General features: G+C 43.4%; 1 protein-coding gene across 2 annotated transcripts in view; it reads left to right on the plus strand.

The window, feature by feature from the left end:
- Positions 1-71: 71 nt before the first annotated feature.
- RERG (RAS like estrogen regulated growth inhibitor) overlaps positions 72-23,609 on the plus strand; it is a 96,787-nt gene continuing 73,249 nt past the window's right edge. The window contains exons 1-2 of one of the 2 annotated variants that reach the window (XM_057390010.1): positions 72-161; positions 1,672-1,846. In XM_057390010.1, the coding sequence (XP_057245993.1) occupies positions 1,786-1,846 (61 nt within the window). In that variant the 5' untranslated portion in view covers positions 72-161; positions 1,672-1,785. Of the gene's footprint in view, positions 162-755; positions 954-1,671; positions 1,847-23,609 lie in introns of those variants that run through there. The other variant, XM_057390011.1, reaches the window with a different exon arrangement.

The raw sequence follows: 23,609 nt of genomic DNA on the forward strand, positions 1-23,609 counted from the left end.
CGCTGCTCCGCTCGGCCCGCAGGGGGCGCGGCCGGCCCGCGGGCGCTGYGGGAGCCGGGCTGAGGGCTGAGGGTGAGGGCTGAGGCGGAGGGCGGGCGGACCCTCCGCATTGTGCGGCCGCGCCGCTGCGCCGGCGGGAGCGCCCGGGGCCGCGCACAGAGGTGAGTACCGGGCGGGCGCGGCGGGGCTCCTCCGCGGCTGYGGGGACAAGGGACGGGCGCGACGGGCACGATTCGGCGCGGGGAGCCGGGCAGCGCCGGTGGCCGCAGCTGCCCGGAGCGGGGGGGAGCGGAGCCTGGCCGGAGCGACAGAGCCGGCGGGAATCGATACCTGCATGGCAATGTGAACGGCTGCGGAGCRGGGCAGCAGCTCTGCTGCGGAGCGGAGCGGGGCCGGGGAGCGGCGGGCGGCAGAGAGCTTTCSCGGGAGGCAGACACCGGTGTCCCGGTCACCCGTGTCCCATCCCGTCACCTCCTGAAACTGTTTGTACCTCCTGCTGTCCGTGCAGATTGCGAGCGATATGGTACTCTGATACTCTAAAGCAGAAGGAATCAGGAGCATTTAGACGCCAGAGATGCATCGGGACCGTTCTCGATGTAAGGTGTCTTTACCTTTTCTTTTTACAAGCGTTTTTGTATAGGAAGAAGGCTTTTTTTTTTTTTTTTTCTTTTTTTTTCCTTTTTTTCCAAGAAACACGTTTGAAAGGTATTTTGCTGTAGAGCAAGTAGTGCTGACATGGAAAGCATCCTACACCACTGTTAGAATTCATGGCTAAAGTGCATACTTCAGCTCAAAAGCAAACCTGTGACTGGTTGTACTCACACAAAGTTCTGCCCTGTTTTGAGGGGAGACTGAATATTTGACGTTTTTGTCAGGGCCGAGGATCATCATCATCATCATCATCACGACTGCCATTCTTTCACTGAAGATCTTAAAGCATGCTAGAATGACAGGTATGGTTACAGATTTTACTGTCCAGGTTAGSGAAATCAAGGTCATGCAGGAAAACTGTGAATGCAGATAATTGCCATGCTGCCTGCTCAAARCGCAGTACCAGAAACTCTGGCATCCTTCAGCTAACCCCATGCYTTGCTGAATGTTTATGTATGAGCTGAGGCAGCTTAAAAAGGAGCGCTGGAGAACTTTCTGGGTATGGATTTGTTTAGGACAGTGAGCAAGGTACAAGTGCTTAGAGGTTTTTAGGCAAATGAGGCTGAGTAATTGAAACCTTTTTRGGGCTGGAGGGCTCGAGGAAATATTAGCTATCTGCAGGCTGTACCAGTGAGTGCTCACAGCTATTAAATATATTGTACAAAAAAGAATTCATTGCAGCTGATTCAAATATGTTAAATCTATTCAGCTGCAGCTGAAAGAGAAAGAAACAAAGAAAGAAAAAGCAACGAGCATTGTAAGGCAGGTACTTGGGTTTGTTAAGTACCTTTTGCAATATTACAGTGCCAGTGTGAAGCAGAGAGCTGTAGCCAGAAAGCTGAAGGTGGGTTTTGTGCAAACAGTGCCAAATGTGTCAGTGGTGTTACTGCAATGTTTAAAAGCAGGAACATAGCAGCAATTACCATGATTATTTAAAAAGGAGAAAAAGGGAGGGGGGTAGGCAGGGRAAAGGGAGAGCCCAGCTCCTTGCAGTTCCATCCTTGTGGTATTCTTCCCCAGGCTCTGCATTGACGTCACAATGACACGGTGAAGCCGAAGGCAGGAGCTGGGAACAGTTCTTCTGCTTCACTTTTGATAATTGAGTGAGTTTGCTGCCACTCCATTCCTTCCAGCATGGCCAAGAGTGCAGAAGTGAAGTTGGCGATCTTCGGTCGAGCCGGCGTGGGCAAGTCAGGTATGTTTGACTTCTGATTTTTTCTTCTGCTTGTCATCAGGTAACTTTTTGCTCTCTCTGTGCAGACAAACTCTTTGTGAAAAAAAGACATATCTGACCTTATTCTTTCGAGGGGGGGTCAGGATCGGGCCAGGAATTCTCCCTTCCTTGGTTTTCCATGTTGTTTTATCCAGGTTCTCTCAAATAACAGTACTTTATCACTTTTTTAAGAAAAAGCCCAACAACAAACAACAACAAAACAAACTTCCCAACCCTAATCAAATCAATTTCTCATCAAATCAGTGGCAACATTGTTCTTTTCTGGTGAAACAGAATTAATAATACTCAGTTTGTCTATTCATAGATTGGGTTCAATGAAGGCATGGAATATTATGCTCCCTATCCTCTGTTAAATAGTAGATGGCTTCTGTAAAAGTTGTAATTCTGGCTGATTTCCACAGGAAATTTTACACTCAGCATCTCAAAGAMGTTTTGTTTTCAATGCTCTCTGGGATTTACATATTTACCAAGAAACAAGACAATACCATGTGTATAGTTTGCATTTGTAGAGATCTTTTGAGATATAAAAATAATGTTGTGAGTTCATGTGGTAGAGACACAAGGGGGAGGCATAAATGTTAAAATTCCATTTCTACAGACAGCCTTTCCTCCGCTGAGACAAGGAGAGTAGTGTGAGGGTTGTAATCTCTCTCGGGTAGTTCAGGAGTGTTGCATTAACTTGACAGCTCCATGACCACTCTAACATGTCCTTGGCACCACAGGGATGAGGAAATGAGGAGACTTGAGTCTAAGCATGCTCCCGTGGCAGTTTTGGAACTGTAAGATACTGTTTATTTTAGAAAAAGTCTGCACAAGAGAAGGCAGGAGATAGGATGTCCTGGTAAGAGCATTAAGCTAGACTCAGCTGCCATCAACCAGCTCCAGTTCCCCAAAGTGACTTTTATATTACACATGCCAAGGTTCTGTCCCATAAATGCATTACAGTTTCACTGACTTCAGAATGGGTTGTTTATAAAAGCACATTTACCCAGAAGGTATTTTACCAGAACACTATCAGTGAAGTAGCTCTGTCAGCAATCAGGTAAAAAGGCATATGCGAGGCAGAAGTTCTTAGAGATTAAATTGCTTATTCAAAGGCAATGCAGATTAAATCCCACCTTTTTGAATAGAATGCCCGAGGGAATGCTGATAATATACTGGGATAAGTTTAAACTCTTGCTCTTCCCTGCTGCACTCACCCCATCCCCTCTCCTGTATTCATATTTCACTGTCCTACCTAAGTTTTGCAACTTCAGTGGTTCCYCTTTTGGCTTATCTTACATTTAGTTAATGGTTTCTGTGATTGTCCAGTCTTTTAGCTGGATTCAAAGGAATGCAAGAGAACATTGAAAGTAGGAAAACTGAGACACTAGAAGAGTTCCTTCACCTTGGTATTCTTAATAGTTTGAAAGCTTATATTTAAAAAATACAAGTGCTCAGTTAAAATGCTACATCAGCATAGGATCAGCAAGAGCCACTTTCGCCTGTTGTATCCTTTTTGTRGACTTCAATATATTAGGATAGTAGTAATAGTAAAAATGTTTTCCTGTRGGCCTGGAGCTGGAGGGGAGATAAAAGAAATGAAAAGCCAGTAAAAACATCCTAGTTCTTCAACGTCTTCCTCCTCTCTCATTTTTTTCCCCTTTGGGATGCTAGGAAATACTGCACAAAATATGAACGAGGTCCCCTCTTTTGACTGTGACCATATATGTGAATCTGTGTGGAAATGAGGGCACAAATGAGTGGGCAGCACAACAAGGTGAATTTAAGGGGGTGGAGGGACCCCAGAGTGCTATCAGCTACCTCAACAGAGCAACAACTGTGCCTGCCAGAATCGCCAGCTTGCTTATGAAAACCCCTCTTGTACATGGCCATAAAAGGATCCAGTTTCAACCTCTTCGCCAGCTCCAGAGAAAGAAGTTTGTGTGTGTAAGGGGSCTGTGTCTGAAAATACCTGTTTGCCTGTAGCCAACAGTAATAACAGTGGGAGCTGTGAAAATGCTGTTACACCTTTGCTGAAAACAGAGCTGAACACGAAGTAGTCTCCAGCTGGCTGGCTCTGGTGGACAATACCCTGCTGGAATGGTGTTGATAGTGTCTTTTTTGGTGTAACAATGTCATTYCCTATCCCTGTGACCAGTTTGTCATGTGCTGTGGAGACAGGATCCTGTGGTCRCAGCTTACCGGAGCAGACTTGGCCAGACAGCCGGAAGATAAGCCAGGCTCTAGAAGCAAGGACACACAGTAGAGTGTCACACATGCAATGAAAAGGAGACTTTGGGTGATAAATAAGGCCACTGTAATTGCCAGAAAGTCATTCCAGAATATGGTCACTGGGTTGCTTTCTTGGCTCATCCACTTTTTCTGAGGAAGAGCCAGGCATGAGTGGCTGCAGCACCTGACAGCACCTGTGAAGCGACAGACTCGCATTGTAATGTCCTGGAGAGGCTCCCCTCCCACTTCCTGAGCCAGGGTCCGGAGCAGTGAGTCAAAGGAGCTTTGAAGAAAGAAGTGCTGTGYTTTGGGACATGTGGGGAGCTAAAGGTGTCCCTTGTGCACTATGAAAATCATCAAACCTGTTACCATTGCTGAGAGCAGAGGAACTCTGCTCCCAATCTCCTCATTAATGCCAGACATCTGGTTGAAGGGGGAAAGATTCCCTGTTCTACTAAGCAGTCCCTTCCAAGGCTCTCCCACACATGAGGTGGGAAACCAGAACGCTGTTCCCAAATCTGCATAGGGATAGCATCTCAAAAGAGYCCAGTCCAGGGAAAACAAAACTTTTCTCCACTTTCTTGCTACTTGTCAAGTTTCCACAGTTCAAAGGTTTAAAAAATAAACAGGAGGCAATAGCTAATGTGAGCATTGGCTCTTCACTGTTCTCCTTCCTTGCTTTGTCTCCTCCTGCCTGCTGGAGAAGATCARCAGAATGTCCAATCAACTCACCTGTCCTGTTCTGCTTTTTTACTTAATGCAGACCTAAACCTTTGCTATAGAAAAAGAGGAGCAAACCAGCTCAGAAATGGGCAGACAGGAGTTCCCYTAGCTCAGAGTTAGGCTGAGTAATGGCCAAACTCATCAAATGCAGGCATCCCTRTTCTTACTGTATAAAAACTACATAAACATTGTTTTAAACGAGCTGAAAAAAACCAGACTGGGACCTCTGCCTGAGCCAAGGAGTACTTTGCAGCTGCTTCCATCGGGAAGAGGAGGAAGTGCTCTGTGGGTGGGAAGGGACATTGCAAAGACCTGCTGTAGATAACAGGCCTGTACCTCCTAATTTGGGCTGGAGTCAAGCAGCACTGAGGAGGGGAAAGAGCTTTTAAAGTCCTTTTCTTTACGGCCAAGAGAAGCTTGGATGAAGCAGTGAATTAAAGTTGAAGTGAATTACTTAAACGTTGTTTAAATTGCTCTTTTGCTGAATCTTACAGCTTCATTCCTATGGTAACAAAACTGAGAATTTCCTAAATAGCTCCTTTTCAAACTACAGTAGTAGCAATTAATAAAGGCTTAAAGGCCTTGTTCTTCCATGTCATCACAAGACACAGTATGTGCCCAGAAATCTAAAGAGGAATGAAAATGTATGAACCAGGAGGAGAAAAACAGGGCTTATACTGGATAACATTGCACGGCTGATGCTTTTCCAACTCATAACTCACTATAAATGCTCAAAATACCTCTGTTTGGGAGCCTTTATATTTTGGCCAAAAAAGAGACAATGTCCAGCTGCAKCATGGGCTATCCAACTTTTTGCTGAATACTCAAGTTTCTGTGTTGGCATGGGTGGTTTGCCCAGCCCCTGGCAGATGCAGTTCTCATCTGTCTGGATGGGCTGTGCAGCTGCAGCAGCCATGGAATGGGATGTGGAATTGTGTGTGGGTTCTGCTGCAGGTTAAGCAATGGGGAAGGTACTGAAGCACCCGCAGGCTTCCCCCAGTAAAGGAGGTGGAATAATAATTATAAATAATAATAAAGGTGTCAGCTTCTAAGCAAATCATTTGCCTGTGCAATCAGGTGCATGAGGCACTGAGCTGTTGTCACCTTTTGATCCAGCAGCAGCTCAGATGCTTCCTTTTGGGCAAAAGARTGACCAGAAAAGTGGCTTCAGTTAGTGTCACCTCTCAAAGAGCCTGTGCTCTCAAAGAAATTAAGATCTCAGYGACTCCAGTCGTTTTAGAGTCACAGTTGGGAAAGTCCTGAGCAGGCATACATTTGYATCTGTTGGTTTGTGCTATTTTCCYCTGTCTAAGCCAGGATGGGGGAACRTATTTGGGAGAAAGGTACCTGGRTTTGAAAGTTCCTACAGGACAAACTCAAGCAGCAGCCAAGCCAGAGAGGCCTTSAGCAAATCTGTGTTTTGTTTTCATTATTTGGGGATAAGTCTGAAATACACTACCAGGGATCACTCCCGAATTGCGAGGTCTGGGCATGTGGGAAATAGAACTGAATTCAGTGTCACTTCACCCCCATTCAAAAAACCCTGTGGGTTACTGGGAAAGAAGCCCAAAGTGATATTTCTACTTCACAAAATCCTGCTCATATATTTTTCGCCACTAGCTGCATTTCAGGGACTTTTGCAGAGGAAACATGAGTTATTAAGGAGTGATTAGTTATCAAGCTCACAGCTCTGCTAGTAAGGCAGAGAAAGCTGCCACAAGTTCTTCAAAGTCCATGCTACACCAACTGATATATGGAGGGAGGATTACTGTAATAAAGTGCTTCTGAAATCCAGAAATATGGGTGGGGTGGAAAGAGACTGGAATTTCTGTTGTGGATTTTGGTTTTTTTTTTTTTTTTAATTTATTTTTTACTTATACTAGTAGAGTAGATCAGCTGTATTTTTTTTTCCTTTTTTTCTTAGGAAGGACAATGACAACCAGATGCTTAAGTGATTATTCAGTGATCAGGTTTAACACCCACTGTATTAATAGTCCTGTAATATTTCACTGGTAAAGCACTCATGAAACACTCCCACTTTTTACATTCTCTGGTTTTACACTTTTAGCCAGCTCCAGGTTCTCAGAAGGTACTGTGCGTGTATGTGTAGTCACTGATTTTAAGATTATATCTTCCCCARCCAGAACACAAATACATCCCCTTGGAGCAAGTAATGCAAGCAGCCTTGGACCTTCCCAAGCTCCTGTCCAGTGGATTATGTTAATTCCTATATAGAGGGTGAGCCCCAGGTTCAAGCCCTGGTGAAATAAGTTGCTTTGTGGCATTACCACACAGATACAAACTCTTTAGTCAACAGTCTTTCTAAAAACTGCATTTTTGGTTCTTGTGGTGCTMGAACTAAAGGAACACCAAGAACCTGGGCTAGACGCACAAACATTTGCTCTGCTCGTGCCTGTTACCTCCTCCCTTTCCTCTGCTTGTTTGCCTATCCATGGTTCACTGTAGCCTTGCCCTTGGTGTAGCAGAAACCATTCACGCTCTGCTCGACATTTGATCTTCCTTCTGGCTAACCATGAAATAACAAAAGACAGAATTTCCCTTACCAAATGCCAACGTTGCTCAYTGAAGCATAGCTGCCTCCCCTGTTCCATCTCATTTAACTACCTCTGACATCAGCTCTACCTATCTCCCCTCTGAGCAGCTGGTGGCAGCTGTTAGAGCTATGACCAGTCTTGCTGCTCTTTTTTTTATTGTTGTTTAGGTTGGGCTAAATATAGCCTGCTATTTGATTACTGGGGAAGGAATGCCAGGATTCAAGATTTATGTGTGCAGCACACATTTTTCCCTAGGCCTGTGCCTAGCTACCCCCTGCAGCTCTTGCCTTGATAAGATAGCTGTCCTGCCCACTTGTCTCCTGCAGTTTTGCCAAAGGCAGCTGCAGAGTTTCCTGGTGGAGTCCCAAGAGTGATTTGTCAGGTTATGGCAAAGGCTTGTCCTGTTTGGGTCAGCCTGCTGCTCCCCACCAGGGCACTGGGGGGTCCTTCCAGAAACACCAAGATTTTTATTCTTCCACAAACCTGTTGTTTACCTCCCTGATACCTGAATTCCTTGGCTACCCTTTGCCTTGCACATACTTTTTTTTTGCCTTGTTTCTTCTCAGCTATCAGCCCTCCCCTTTCCCCATGCCGGTTACATATTCTCTGAAGGCTGCATATGGTGAAACGGCTTTGTACTTTACAGGAAAACTTTTTTACAGTTCCTTTCTCATCCTCCTCATTCTGGGCTTCCTCCCATCTCTGTGTCTCATCCCCAGTTCCTTCTTTGCCCACACTGTCAGTGCATTGTGCATCATCAAATGCTCAGGGCATGAGATCCAGATGAGCTAATCCTGGCAGCAGTGGTGTGATGCAGCAAAGAACAGTCACTCTGAAGTGGTTCCTACTGTCCTGGAAACTGCTYCTTGGTGTGAACTTGGAGGATGTTCCAAGCTTTGCCTGCTCCACGCAGTCATTGCATGAAGCCAGCTTTGCACAGGTTAAAAARGGAAGCAGTGTGTATCTGTACATAGCTAGTCTTGGTCACAGAAGAGGGTAAATTTACCTATTTTGGCTTTCTGGTGGAGCAGGAGAGACAAGTTACGTCTGTATTTCTCAAGCAAACTATTTTTCTGCATTTGTTTTTGTGCCACCCCTGAACCTTTTACATTTACAGCACCCAAAAATAAATACGCTTGGTGTATGAAAAACCAACTGCCTTGAAGTAGGAGGATCAATGAAATGCTTTAGGCTCTAACTGAGCCCTGGTTACAGGGCTGTGATTATCTGCTGATGACTGAGGGTGTTTGTACCCTCTYACCACCCTGGCAGGCACTCCCAGCGCTCTGGTGAGCAGGAGAGACAAAGAATTGCTGTAAGGTAGCGAGGGACCTATGGCATCCTCATCCATTTGCTACTTATGTTCCAAGTCTGCCTGTGCTCAGTATTACTGGCAGCCTTTTACACACCCCCTGCTGCAGAGGTAATTCTAGCTTTGGGCAAAGGCATCCCTCAGGAAGCTTCCCTTCCCTCTCCACAGGCAGTTTGAGGGCACTGATGGAGCACTCCCCATTGCCATCCCCTGGTTATGGAGCTCCCACCTCAACASCTCTCAGCCTGGCCTGCTATTTGAGCCCACAGTTCTTTCCCTTCACCTCAGTTCAAACCAGCCTCTCCTGATTTCACTGACTCCTACCTCTTCCTGGAGACAGGGAAACAACTGAGGGAGGTGCATCTGGTTCTATCACCTTTTCATAATTCTGAATGGGAAAGTTCTTTTTTTGTGATTGTTTCCCACCAAGTAGAGCGTTCACGCTGCTGGAGTTAGTCTGCAGCTGTTAGAGTTTCTAGTGGATTTGCTATGTAGGTGTTGGGAAGTGCCATACATTATGGCAGTGATGCTGTAGATAACTCATATTCTATGCATTCAGGAGGAAAAGATGAATGGCAAGAGAAGCATAAAGCCCTGGGGAAGGAAGTAGTAGATATGTTAAACATATGTGCAKCTTTAAAATGTCATAGAAATTGGCTGGAGTCTCCAGCTGCCTTTCCAGAAATGTTAGACAGTAGTCTGTGCTCAGGAAAATGAGGAAATATGTTGAAAACATCAAGGCTGGGTTTGAAAGCACACGGAGCTGCTGACATTCCCTGGTTGTGCTGCTGTGCTCGGGTCAGCAGAAAGAGGCTGCAGACAAGTGAGGGCAGAGGTCTGGGCCAGGGCTGTGTTACCACGGGGGAGCTGTTTGCATAAGTGCCTTGAAAGGTTTTCAGGCTGGAAGGATGCAGCTGGGCAGTGCACAGAACACACTCTCCCAGGGAGGGGGTTTCTTCAGTGCTTGAACAGGGCTGGAGCTTCCCCAAGGGCTGTGGGAACAGTGGCCACCACCACAGCCCTCTTGCATGGCCTGGAGCTGGGACTGCCCTCAAATGGGCAGGATGGGAATGGAGGAGAAGGAAGGGGGAGACCGAGAGCCTCAATTCACTGAGGGAATTGTGACTCGGGCATTGCCAAAGCTCCTTTCCATAACTTCTCTCCAGGGCCAGGCTGCTGGGATTCTGCCTGATGGATGGCTCCCAGGCTGGCAGCATCTGAGACCCACCCCCTGTCAGCCCTGCTTATGGTCCTTTATGGCTCATCCACTGACATTAATTATTGACAGCAAAATAAARCACAGAAGCAACATTTATTTTCATTAAAAACATATTTGGCAATCCTGTCTTTCACTACTTCCCGAGTAGGGCTTGATTTCAGTTTGACCCACACAACCACAGGCACAAAAGGAGCTTGTCTTTACTTCCTTTCTCCCCTTCATGTGGCTGTGTTTCCATCCAACTCTCAGCCTAACTGGAATATAGTCTATCAGAGATTTGCACAACCCTGCTCTGGAGAGCTGCTTTTGTCAGCAGCTCATCTCTGTGCCTTCCCTGGGAAACAAAAATCCCACTCCCCAGAGTCGTGGAAGCCAGTTAGAGCTGTCAACCATGATCTTTTCCTGACCTACCCAGCAATTGACCCATTCCCTTGAGGAGCTTTACAAGTGAGAACTTCAAAACTGTCATTYGAAGCAGGAAAATGTAAAACAGAATTAGAAGCTAAAAGATCAGAGTGAGCTATTTATTTTTTTCACTGCAGCATAAATTGAAAATTATTGTAGAGTCACCGCAGAAGAATGCAGTGTTAGATTCATGGRTGGCAGAAAAAACACAGAAACAAAAAATCCCCACCAAACCCCACACTCTGCAAAATGTGGGATTATGAGTGCCAAAACAAACACCTTGTTAACCAGCCTCAGTGGCAGAGTCTGTGATGCCAAGCACTGCTGCTTAACCCAACTGGATTCGTGTGGTTGTGTGAGCCGTGTGGGAGTGTGGGAGTTGGTTCTCCTCCAGGCTGATTTCCAGCACTAAATAATTTAATAGTGATCCACAATATAATTTGCTCTGTTGGTTCTATATCCAGGCAAAGTTTCAAAAAAATTATCTTCAATTAAGAAAATTTGACCTTTATCTACAGAGAGCATGGTAGGTCTCAAGATAATACAGAAAGTTGTGTCCTGGATAGTCAATCACTCATATACTAATCTTCAGTCTCCCATGGTAATCTCAAATAATTACATCTCATGCAAGAAYACTCTTTTGTTAGTATTCAGTGTGATTAAACCAGTCTAGTTCTCACCAGCCACCACCATGTATCCTCAGTGTCACTTTGGTAATTTCTTGGCAAATTTTGCTTGCGATTTCTGACCTGGCATCTGAAATAACCAAGCCTCTCTCATGAAAACAAGCTACCTCTATTTTAAACAAACTCAGTATGACTGTTTTCTTCATTAATTTGCTATTTAGGATCTAGCATGAAAGAGGCCCCTGAGAATTAACTCAATACCACTGTAGTGGAAATTCACATAGTGCTCAGTGCAGATTGGGAGGGGTTTGGGAGCCTGTATTATAAGAAATACTTCTATAGTTCTGCAGACTTCTGGGGCTCCACAGAAAAGATCACACTCTATTTCCACTCATTCTTGCTTGAAAAGGCAGATATATTGCATTCTCACCTAAGAAAGGAGCATTGACTCTTCCTAGTCTTCCTCTGCAGAATAAACCACCAAAATATATAGACATTTCTTTATCCTATTTTTATTATAAGCCTCAGTAAAGTTGTGTTTTTCCTAACAGCACTAGCAGTTACAAAGTAGATTTATCTGTAAAATCACAGAGAGCCGCTGATGTACATGTTACAATCAGCATCAGCTCTGGAGCAGGTTTGGAATCCAGGTAAAGATGAGGCAAGAGACAGACCATGAAAAATGCAGAAGAACCTTTSAGCAGTTTCTTAAGTTCTAGCATTTTACAGGCATGAAAGGCATCATAATTTGCTTGCAGGTCTTCACACCCAGCTGGACAAAGTTTCAGAATCATTAGGACTACTTCCMTGTTTAGAAYCATRTATTTCACCTCACATTTGGTCTGTGTCTAAAAGACTTTTCAATTACCTAAAATAATTTYGCTTGACTCATTTTATAGCATTTCKTCRAYWGCTAAACATTTTCTGAATGGTGCMTTCTAGTAAGCTGTGWAAATGTTAATATCATCCAGCCTGAGGARCTCTGCACATCAGGGTGCTGGGAGTATTCCTTTCTGTTCCCAGCACTTCTGGCTGCAGACAGAAGTAGGGGACTCRACAGAAGAGAATGACTTTCACAGCTGAGCTAAAACAGTGACATTGCCACCTTAGATCCTACCCCTGGTTTCTGCCCAGGCATGCTGTTCAAAAAGACAGGGAAAATACTGTGACCAACAGCAGGAGTTGGAACGGGACTTAGGGAAAYACGCTCATGATGGAAATACCTTGAAGCTCGGTTGTGCACTGTTAATTTTCTGTTCATTCCCATTAATACTGTTCCTCTCAGTGAAGGTTAAAATGCTTTTGTTATGGATAACACGACAGAGGATTGATTAAAGGCTTTAATTCCAAGCATGAGCAATCTGARCTCATGTGTTAGAGGCGCTAAGCCACTGTGCAGCTCCAGGACTTCTCTGTCTGCTTCAGCAGGGGACTCTTTGGAAGTCAGGGCTCTACCTCCTGTGACATTCTGAAGGCATGTTTCATGTAGCATTTCAGAACACTTTGAACCTGCTGATTGCAAAGTGATCTCAGACTGTTCTCAGAAAAAAGCTTGCAGGCCAGCCACGAACTGAGGATGCTCAGTGTGGCTCCCAGAGTACTAAACCAATGAGAACAGTTCTGCAGCTGGGTCACTGTGTAAGGGCTAACCCAGCTGCACCTCTACAGTTTCTGAAGAGTCTTAAGGATGCTTTTAATGATACTGGTCTCGTATTTGGAGAACAAAAGGAATGTGGTGGGTTTTGTTTGTTTTTTTTTCCCCAATATGAGTATTGACCTGTACCAAAACATATCTTCTTGAAGCTTGAAGCACAGAGTGGCATTCTTTAGTTCCCTGCTGRTCTACAGGCTTTCTGAGGAGCAAGGAGTGTCCCAGTGAAACCACGAAATAGCCTAGAAAAGTGCATGAGTACCTGGAGGTGCCGGGTCACTGGGCACTCTGTTGTATAACACTGGGGACTCTGTTGTATAACAGTGAATAGCTGCTCCACCTTCCCTTTATCCCTGTGCCTCCCAGCACAACAGCAGAGCCATTGCTTCTAAAAAAMACCATTAAAGCAAGGGCTATTTACCATTCTACTGTAGGAGGACTAATGCTACTTGTGTGTCCAGAAACTAAATCACAGCAGCTCCCTCAGCCCAAGCGTTTGAAAGAAAACCCTGTTGCCCAAATATTGTCACACAGGTGGTGCAGTTGACACCACCCTTAGATATTAGACAGCTCTGGAGAATCTGATTGTCACTAATGTGAGATGAATGTCTGGCCTGTCTATACTGCTGTACCCTGCAGAAAGTGCAGGGTTCTCTAGCCTGCTTCTCTCAGCAGTGCAGAACTTGTCCAATTCTAGGCATCTCATGAACACTCTAAGATTTTATTCCTCATTAAGTAATTTCCCCAGTGACAAACATTCTGTGTCCTTCATTGCCAGGGGGTCAGAGTAGATGACTGCAATAACCCTTCCTGACTTGAAAAATATGATCTTGTTGACCATGAGTGTATTAAATTAAGAATCTTTCCCTGGTGCTTTGTTGATTTTTTTTCCCTTGAGATAAAACACTGCTAGAGTCATGAACCTCTCCTCTGGGCCACTTCCCTTTTTCTTTATAGAGTTTGTATTCTATATATCTGCTTATTCCTACACACCAACCACATGGAGCCCCCTTTTCATTTCATGAGGCAGATGATTTTCATAATGCTGTTATGAAATACTTTTTTAGATTTAATATTAGGTATCTAGGAAAAAAATTACATAACTTTCTGTATTTGTTTATTTTAACGCATAACTTTATAGCACTAGGTTGAAAGCATTCACMGAATCAATATTTGGACTGCACTGCTGGGATGTTAATAAGAACTTCCAAATTTTATGCATTTGAACTCATTAAAATGAGCAGCACAAATTCTGCAGCAGTGGCTTATTTGCAAGAACAGGGATAACAGGAGTTTATGGAAGAGCAGAATACAATTTTCTCTGTAAATTCACACAAAGATCAGAACTAAGAGAGCTTCCCAGTGACCCATGCTAACACAAATATTTTTACCTCTGAACAAGGTGTAAGATTTGAAAACACACTGGCAAGTAAAGAGCTTGCACAGAGGAGATCTACGCATATCAAAGAGGAAAGCTAGAAGCAGTCAGTTTTAGAAAGAAAAATCTTAACACTCTTGGAAGATGAAAAAGCAAAGTCACAGAAGATGAGCTTTAGTTACAACTCTTCAAAACTAGATGAAAATTTCAGGGGATTATTTGCAAAGCTAATAAAGAACATTAGTTATGGAAAATTAAAGATTAATTCAAGGCTCCACAAAGTGCTAGACTAAATAATCTTGCGCAGTGTTCTGAACAAATGAAGTGACCCTCACAGATAGGAGGAGGTTGATAGATGAAAATAAATGAAAAAGCCTGTGTTTGTGTCTGTGGGCTTTGAAACAGGGCCATCAGGAGCAGGATCAGCCGTGCCATGGACTGTGCCTGCTCTCCCTCCTCCCAGGGTGCCCCCACAACCAATGCTAGCAGATTCTCAGAAAACAATATAATGAATTGAAAGACAAAACACAGTTTAAAAGCTGGCATTGTAAGGGCAAGACCACAGACCCGAAAAAAGCTTGGTGTGTTCTTTCCTCAGTCATAGCTGCTGAGTTGTTTTTCATTCAAAATTTGGAGCACTTCCTACAAATTCTCTAAAAGCATACCATCTGAAAAAGTTMAGAATTTTTTTTACACTCCTGCCTTGCAGCAGCACTAAACTTTGTAAAGCACAGCACAAGCATACCCTTGCAGTAGCATAGATTTCACATACTGAGGACACACTGGATAAAGCTACACAGAAACTGATATCAAGGAGTCTAACTCAGACCATTCCAGCTCCATCTAGACCCTGACTTCTTGAACCAAGGACTCTTCTTGCTGTCTGCATGACTCAAACTGCCTGTATCAGCTTTTTTTTCAGGCACATTAATGCAGATTTACCACAACCTCTTGTCTTATCACAGCACAGCAAGAACATGCCCACAGTCCCAGAGGTTTTCTGCTGAAAAGCAATGTGGTTCTTCTACATGAGCCTGGCTTGGACTGCTCAGAGCAGGTAAAAAAAAAAAAAAAAAAAAGTGGTGTGGTAAGAGTTTTGTCAATTAAAATAACAGGGAGACAATGGTAATGACTAGAATATATAGAATACATTCCAGCCCTAGATATAGACACTTTCTTTTCAGAAGAAGCTGTGAAGGGAAAATATCAGGCACTGACACTCTGAAGAAGTAATGAAGTGCATGGGAGACAAAAGTCCCAAGAAATGAAGAGCAAACAGCAATGTAGGATTAAGTTTTCCTTTCCATTAGCTTATCTCAAACAGATTTGTCTTGGGAAGCAGGTCTGGAAGCTAAAAAAAGGCAGCTCCCAGCCTCAGAGATTAGTGGCAAAATCTCAGTTGCTTTACCTCATCTCTGCACATCACTGTGAAACTGCTCTCCTTCATGCTTGAGCTTTTTACACTCTTCATCTTTTCTACACCCAATACAACTAGAAATAAGGAATGAATCCAGCTCACCCAGACATTTCCCTACTGAGCAGTGTCACAAGGTATTGGCAAAGGGGTATCTCCATCCTCCTGCTGCCTGTGGGTGGTTACACCGTGATAAATGGAGATCTCCTGTCTCAAGGGCTGTCAGACTGGCACAAAAGACCCTCAGCCCTGTGCTTTGGGTTACACCTCACTAGGCCAGGAGCAGATTTAACCAACACAGTAACTATAAACACAGAGGGAAATGGATGTGCATGCACACACAGAGATATGGATCTCCCCAATTATCTCATGGCAGCTGCGGTTTGTGGCCTCTTTTATCCACTGTCTTTTTAGTAGCCTAGGCAGAGCCTGCAGAACCACYAAAAAAAGAATCCAGTTTTCAAGCAGAACAAGGGGTTTGTTTATGCTTTTTATGAATTTAAGAAGTTGAAGTGCTGAAGAAAAAATTGTGCCTTCATAAGGGTATAATTTATTTTTCTATTTTATCTACTGTCCTATGTAGAAGCCATTCSAGAGGAGTTACTTTTTCATCCACTTCAGCTGGAGATCAGTTGCCTGTGGCTTCTTGATTTTTTTTTTTTTTTAAGGCTTTTTAGTGCCAGGCTGGAATACCATGTTTGAATGAGGACAGTGAGCAGCATGGGAAGCAGTTCTAATACCCTGAGTATAGTGCAGCAGCAGCCCCTGACACCATTGTCAGCACATGAAATTAATTCTGGGTGTTCACCTTACTTCTAGATGTTTTTTTAGCTAAATGCCCTTAAGATTCCTAAGACAATGAGTGATCCAAGTGCCTTCCCAAAGTTTAGCACTGGCAGAGCAGTGAGGAACCTTTGTTTATACCCAGACTCCAGYTCAGGCTGCCCCAAGCAATGAGTACAGGGCACTCCGTGCACTAGAATTTATATCAGCCCAGCAGGACACTGCTATTTGGCTTCTGCTGAAGTTTGGTGGAACTTCACAGCCTGTTCTACTGCAGCAAGGGCAGCAGTGGGATGAATCCTTTAAATAAATCTCCTCTGATGGATTTGCTGGCAGTTTACTTGGATGAGAGGTGAAAGGCATCTCCCCATCAAAGCACAACACATTTACCACCAACACAGGCACCACTGACCACCATTAGTGCTGTTTTAACTAGGAAATATATATTAAAAAATGCATTTGCTGTGTGGATGCTCATAGATGAGCCTCATGTGCATGCAGTKAGCAACAACACTGACAGGAGTTTGTGTTTGGTATTACCCAGCCTAAGTCAGAGCTTTATACACAACGTGATAAATCAGCTCTTCTGCTGTGTTTTCCCCACAATGCAACARGTGAATAAATGAGTGTTCTGGAGTTCATCTGCTGCTGAAACAAATTGTGAGGGAAATAATGCATTTAAGGGCAATTCGAATTTCATCTTCACTCAGAAAGTGAGTTTGATGCAATTTTTCTTTATAGGGTAACTTCCTCTGCCTTTGCCTCCAGTTCTTTCCACTTTCTGCTTCAGTGCTGCAATACCAAAGCAAACTGTCTGAATGGCATTTTTCACCTTGTCCAAAATTGCCATGACGAAAAAAAATTTATCTCAGTGAGAATAAGGCAATTTTGCAGAATCCTGAAGWCCTGTGAGTATGTCCACATTTGGACTTCAGTTTGTGCATTACTCAGGAAAAAGGAAAAAAAGAAGTCAAAAACMGGCATGGGTTGGTATGTAGTTCTTGATCCTATATCTTCATTAAACTGTACCTTGTTTGCTTAAGCCCTAAATCTGTGGAAATGAAAACTTAGCAAAGGTCTATTTATAGGGCTGCATCACCAGCYTATACAAGTGTTAATCATTCTGACTGTTGCCTGGTGCATCTACTGGGTGAAACAAAACTCCCCTTCAGCATTTGTCCCTGTGCTCAGAAGTTTGAGGGTCTGAAATTCCCTGGGTCTTTGCTAGGCTTTCTGTGCCCTCTTACAAAGGAGGTTTTTGATGGATTGCTACTGCCTCCCCTTAGTATCTCTGGGGTTTTTTTTTCCCCTGTTCCCTTCAAAGATACCCCTTGGCTGAGGAGCAGTAGGAAGGGTGTCTTTCACCTCTGCTGCCTTTCCTGCAGACACATCCTTCCACACTGGATGCCTTTGTGTCAGACTTTCACTGCTCAAACATTTGCTTTGCTCAAAGCTTTCTGAAAGCTGCATTGATTTATCATTTCCCCTGTGGCTTGCAGCAGCATGAAATTGGTACTTGTATTAATCTGAGGCATATTAATKTTACATCTATAGCAAGTGATAAAAGTCTGATCTTTAGCAAATACACAGGAAATGTCTGCAGATCTAGAATGTCACAGTATTTTTCTGTTTTCTTTATGGAAGCTTTGCGTCAACATATTTCCCTATTTTTGTGCATGAAAAAGGTACAGGTGATTTTGAGAAGAGCTTGAGCCTTTTTGAACAGTGGGCTTAAAATCTTTCAGAAAGGAAAATCATCGATTTGAATCTCCTAGGCATTCATAATCAGGATTGTGGTGTCATTCATACCAACTCTCACAAATGTTCCAAGCTACTCACCGTGAATTTTAACTTCTGAAGAGAAGTTTTAATATGAATACCAATGCAGGGATCATGTTTATGCACACAGAGCAAATGAATGACAGTTCTAAAGTCCAGGTATGTCTACACCAATAGCTAATTAGCAGCTGTAAAAAAATACATAGATTTCAATATTTAACTTTGAAGTCAGGCTGGTGTAAAGGTCTGAAGCAARCATTACAATGCTCTCGAGTAATTGTGCCTCAAAATGAACCACACTGAGCTGTTGTTGACAGCGAGAGMCTTTGGTCCAAGTTTTCCAAAATCTCGTCTTAATTCTGCTGGTTTTTATTGTATAAACTTGAAAAATCTTCCATCAATTTGTAGTTACCATCTTATGCTGAGATACAAGGAGAAGGTTTCATTAAGCTCAGAGAAATGCCTAAARTCATTGACTTGGGGCAGCTATACAAGCACAAAGTGTGGATGATAGAGAAAAAAACCCCTGGGAATAGAGGAAAAGRAGGGGAAGGTGCAAGGGAATTCCTGCACTCCTATTTCAGTTATTAAGATTCTTCTGTTGTGTGTGAGGTTTCAGAACAAACCTGCATAACATTTTCAAGCTTCTCTGCATAATAAAAAAGGGTGGCATCTCCCTGGGCTTTCAACCAAAGCTGAGATTCTCACAGAGTCTGCTGCCATCAGTCAGGGCTGCAGAAAAGGCAGCAAATGTCAGAAAACATTGCAGTTAAGTCATKAGAGATGGCAATACTTTTGTGACTAAAGGAGACTGCATCTGGCTCTCAGCCATCCAGATGATTTATATGCACTCAGCTCCACAAATCAAGAAGATTTCTTGAATTAATCTGTTTCAAAGGTCTCCATCAAAGATAAACAACCATTACGAGTGGCACCTGAAGTCTCAGCGCAGGTATTAAAAATGAACAAACTAAATTACCACACAAATACTGTATTCCTGACAGATGACCGCTTTCACCACAGTCATAGCTTTATGGGGTAGTTTTTCTTAAGGCTGAACAGATTTATTTTGTGTTAAAGTCTGTCATCTGGAAATTTCTGCAACAGGCTGACCACACAAACCAGTATCAGTGAAATGGAGTGCAAATTCTGGCCAGTAGCATTTCAGTTTAATGTGATTCTTAAGTTACTGGCTTGTTTCATTCTGCTTTTGCCTGGCTTTTTTCTTATGCAAGGACACTTTATCTGGAAGAGACARCTCTGTGCTGGCTGGGTCATCCATAAGGTGTCCTTTTCCCTTGGAATCAAGGGTATTCAGCCCTTATAAAAGAAGATAACACACAAATATGTTTATTCAGAAGTCTAACAAAATTTCAAGCTAGAGCTGTTTGAAGTGTTGCAGGTTTGTGGTTTTGGKTTTAGTTTTGGTTATGTTTCTTCATTGAAGGGTGGGGGGCTGTGTTGTGTTGGGGTTTATTTCTCTCTTTTTACAGTCAGATTCCTAGGTAAAAAACCTCATCTGTCTGTAGCTAAGCAGAAGAAAGATTTATCTCACTGTATACAATTACTTCAGCAACACCACTGTGCTTTAAAACATCCTTACCAAGATCCCTGTGGGCCACAGTGTTCTTCAAAGGAGCTCCACCAACCTGAGCAGATTATCAGAGCTGATAATTTTAAGTCCCTCTGTTAAAAGGGACATTAAGTCATTGAAGAGGAAGGTGTGCAGCCTTGTGCCCGAGGTTTATTCTGATGAGCTGAGCTGTATGACATCCTTTGCCTGTGTCCCTGTGTGCCAAAGGGGCACAGGAGATTATCCAGACATCCACTGGGTGCACTGATCCACTTTCCAAGTTTAGATGATGATGCTTTATGTAGAGCAATCCTAGTTTTAATTCAGGAAGTCCCAAATCTCCCAATGGGGGCTGCAAGCTGGGAGAGAGAAGCCTGAGGGTTCTCTCACTCCTTGTGTGGTCTTGGCAAGTCACAATCATTCGCTACCTCAACTTCTCCCCATCCCTGAAGAGCRCAGTACCTTTTAATTTCCTTCTACCTCTTTAATTATGACAAGCCCCAGCAGAGATTAGAGGGTTCTCTTTACTGTTTGCTAGAAGGCAAACAAAAGATGTGCAAAAATCAGCTGATGTTTGTATAGCAGCGRGTGCCTTGTTTGCCGTGCACCATATGGACACAAAGTTTTCGTCTGGCATAATCCTACAAGCAGATGCCTGAAGAAGCAACTGCTCCTCTGAAGTTTTTACTAGAGGAACCTCCCATTTCCTTTACAGCACAACCTCCTCCTTCTTTAACATATGGAACTTAAATGCAGTTATGACTCAGAGAAATGTTTGTCCTCAAATGTAAAGAGCTTTCCTGGAATGCCCTTTCTGTGAGGAGTTTTGTTCGTCACGTTTCTTAGAAACCATTTGCAGAGTTTCCGTGCTTCCATAGGCTGTATTTTACATAGAGCAGAAAGCCATTTGCTTGTACTAATGTTATGATTTTGGGGTCAGGTTTGCCATCAGGGCTGGCTTCAATATCAGCCCAGCAGAACAGTTTGGTTCTCCCACTTTCTTACCTGCAAGAAACACTGTGGAAGATGCAAGGTAGCCCTAATGGGAGGCAAACTTCTGTCTTTACTTGTAAAGTACCTACAGAAGTACCTACTTGTAAATGATGTAGTACCTACCTGGATTAGTTTGAGGTACCTATGTCTTGTGATATAGTTGTCTTTGAAAACCAACAACTTGAATTCAAATTTTGTTTCTGTCATAGATTTCTTGTATAAGGTCAGTCACTTCAATTCTACTGTAAATATTAGACTAGATGTTTATTTCAGTAAAGCCTGGGGRGAATAAATGCTTTCAGATCTTTAAATATTTGAATACCACATCAGTGGGAGGCTCAACACGTAAGCATGTCAGCTTGTCTTGTAATTGTGGGAGTAGATGAGATTTCTTTTGTGATTATCTACCTGCTTGACCTCCACTTCAGTTTTCTCTCAATCTGTTTTAATGTAAAAAATAAATCTTTTAAAAGGGACCATAAAGATCATGCATGAGAAAAACATTTGTAGGTGTGAGTATGGGAAATGCCCCTGTTTCCCAGAGGAGAAAAAGGCATCAATCAGAATATTTTAAGGTAAGGAGGTTGTATCTTCATCTGTACCTTCCCCATCTTGTCCAGGCGTCTCTGGCAGGTTCAGTGTCCTGTCCATCCACTGGGCATCCAACAGAACATGTTCTCTATGAGGAATCTCAAGGACATGAGGATTCAAAGAACTTTCAACTCTGCTTCTTGGATCAGCCGGAGTCCCCTACTTAGATGCCTTCACTGTGTCCCTCAGAACACATCCCTGTGCTCCGTGTTTTCTTTTATCTCCTGTGGCATTTAAACATCATCCCCCAAACTTCTGGTACCTGACCCAGGAATACACCAGGACCTTTCTAAAAAGCACAGAGCACATTGTCTTCTCATAGAAATAGAAGAAAATTCTGCTCTTTATATGATGAGGGGCAGGTTTACTCTCTTACTTAGGAAGACTGGAGGTTATAAAATGTTTCTTAATGGAATGTCGGAGACTCTGCGGGTTGGTTTGAAGAAAATGTTTTTCCTCTCAATCCATTTTAAACTCCCTCCCTATGTTTTTCCCACTGGCACTRAAGCACTCATCTGAAATAGCTCTCCCCTGTAGAAACTTCTGTCCCAGAGAAGGATTTGGTTGGGAGAACATCTTCGTGCAATATCCGGTGGTATTTATTAGCCCTTGAATGTATAGCTGATGCCCTTTTCCTGTGGAAACCGGGAGGGCTGAGACACTAAACCTGCCTGCAAGCATCACAGTGCAGTAAGAATTAAGGATGCTTCCTCTCAAGAACCAAGAGCATAGACAGAAATTTAGTCAGAAGTTGCTAAAAAGCCAGGAGTTAAGTAAAAAGTATTCTACTTTTACTGTAAGTATAAAGACTTGCTATTAACAAATACAGACACTCTGCTCCACACAGTTTAGTGAGGACAGCTTAAGCCAGATGGGAAATTTAAATATTCTGCCCAGGCCAGAGGACCTTCCTGCAGTGTTGCAGCTATAGGAGTGTCAGAGATGTGCAGAATTTGCTCAGCTAACGGGCAAAGATGCAAGCACAATCTTAGAAGTACATTAAACCTAATTCATCTTCAGCACATTTCAATGACATGCAGCTCTGAGATGAGCACATCCTGCAAGAAGCTCTCCTGCTAAGACATCCTGCAAAGAACATTTCCAGAAGACATATTCTGAAATAAGAGACAGTGTTAATTTGAAGAATAATGACTATTTTGGAATACTTCTCTGTATAGCTGTCCTGATTTCAAGCCTAGTATTTATGATTTAGTTGTAGTTTTCAGGTATTTGTCCTTGCTCAAAATGCTGCTCCAAGAGCTCAAACTGTCTTTTCCCACATCAGGGATTCAGAAATAAAACACAAGCTTCCAATATTGCYTGTGTAGTATCAAATGACTTGTGGAACTGTCAAGTTGAAGTTTCACATCCTGGTTTGTAAGCCACTGTGATCACATTCCCYGTCTGAAGGGGCTTCAGTACCTTACACAATCTTTCTTCCAGGTTCTTCCACAAGATTTGCAGGTTCGAGGCAAGGAGGCAAGGTTTTTGTTAGCTGGAGCTCAGGGCTTTATAATTACACATTTCATTATTGATTCAGGTAGTGTCACCAGGGTTTTCATGACTGACACTGACATCTGTGGAGACTGAGCTCGGTGAAAGAGGCACTTTTGATGAGAGATGATCCTGGGTCAGGAGCAAAGCAAAGGAGCAAGGACTTTTCAGACCTCTCACACCAACTTGCATCTTSTACTGTCCCTCAGGTCTTCGTTCTCTACCATATAGATTAAAGCTATGTATAAAACACCTCATTGAGACAGGCTTTGTGTCTTTAGGGAATTCATTCGCCGCTAAGCCCTACAGGTTGAACATATTTTCTGGATGGCATGTGGTGTTTATGTGCAAGGGTGTTTGGTCACTGCTGGATCAGAATATTGTACCAGCAGCTCGTTACGAGATCACGTAGTACGAGACACTGGCATACAAGGAAAGTAGGATTATCAGATCCTGAAAAAAACTTYGACTTGTTGTGTATCCCATAGAAACAGCATAACATTTTTCTTGGAGAAGGGCCACTCACAAATGAGTCAAGCCAAAAGTCTAGAAAAACAGCAAAAAAATCATCAAATAGCTCAGGCCCAAATGCTAAACCTTCAGTACAGAACATTTTCTACCTAGGAAGGTTTCTCAGTGCTTTCCGTTGACTGCAGCCAGGCACCACCTCTGTTTTCATGGCATCAGGTCATTCACATCCCTTTAAAACACAGCTTTTCCTAGCACCTGCATGTTTTTCAGGTGAGACAAGCAAAGGACAGTCTGTAATAAGGGCTGCATCTCTTTACCTGCGTGTCTTTTTACATTGCTTCACCTGCTGCTCCTCAGTTCCTAAATCCAGCTCTCCCCCAGTTCCCCTGTAGTGGAGTTACACTGGCACTGCAATCAAAGTCACACCAAGCCAAGCACAGACTACACAAGGATGGGTAGGACATGATTGTTCTCCCAACTTGTGCTGATCCCCCTTTCTGCTCATCATTTTCTGGTCTCACTTTGCTCTGCCCTGCTTGGTGC

The sequence above is a fragment of the Malurus melanocephalus genome, unplaced genomic scaffold (assembly GCF_030028575.1).
Source record: "Malurus melanocephalus ecotype Western Australia unplaced genomic scaffold, MMel_1.1 scaffold_22, whole genome shotgun sequence".
Lineage (NCBI taxonomy): Eukaryota > Metazoa > Chordata > Aves > Passeriformes > Maluridae > Malurus > Malurus melanocephalus.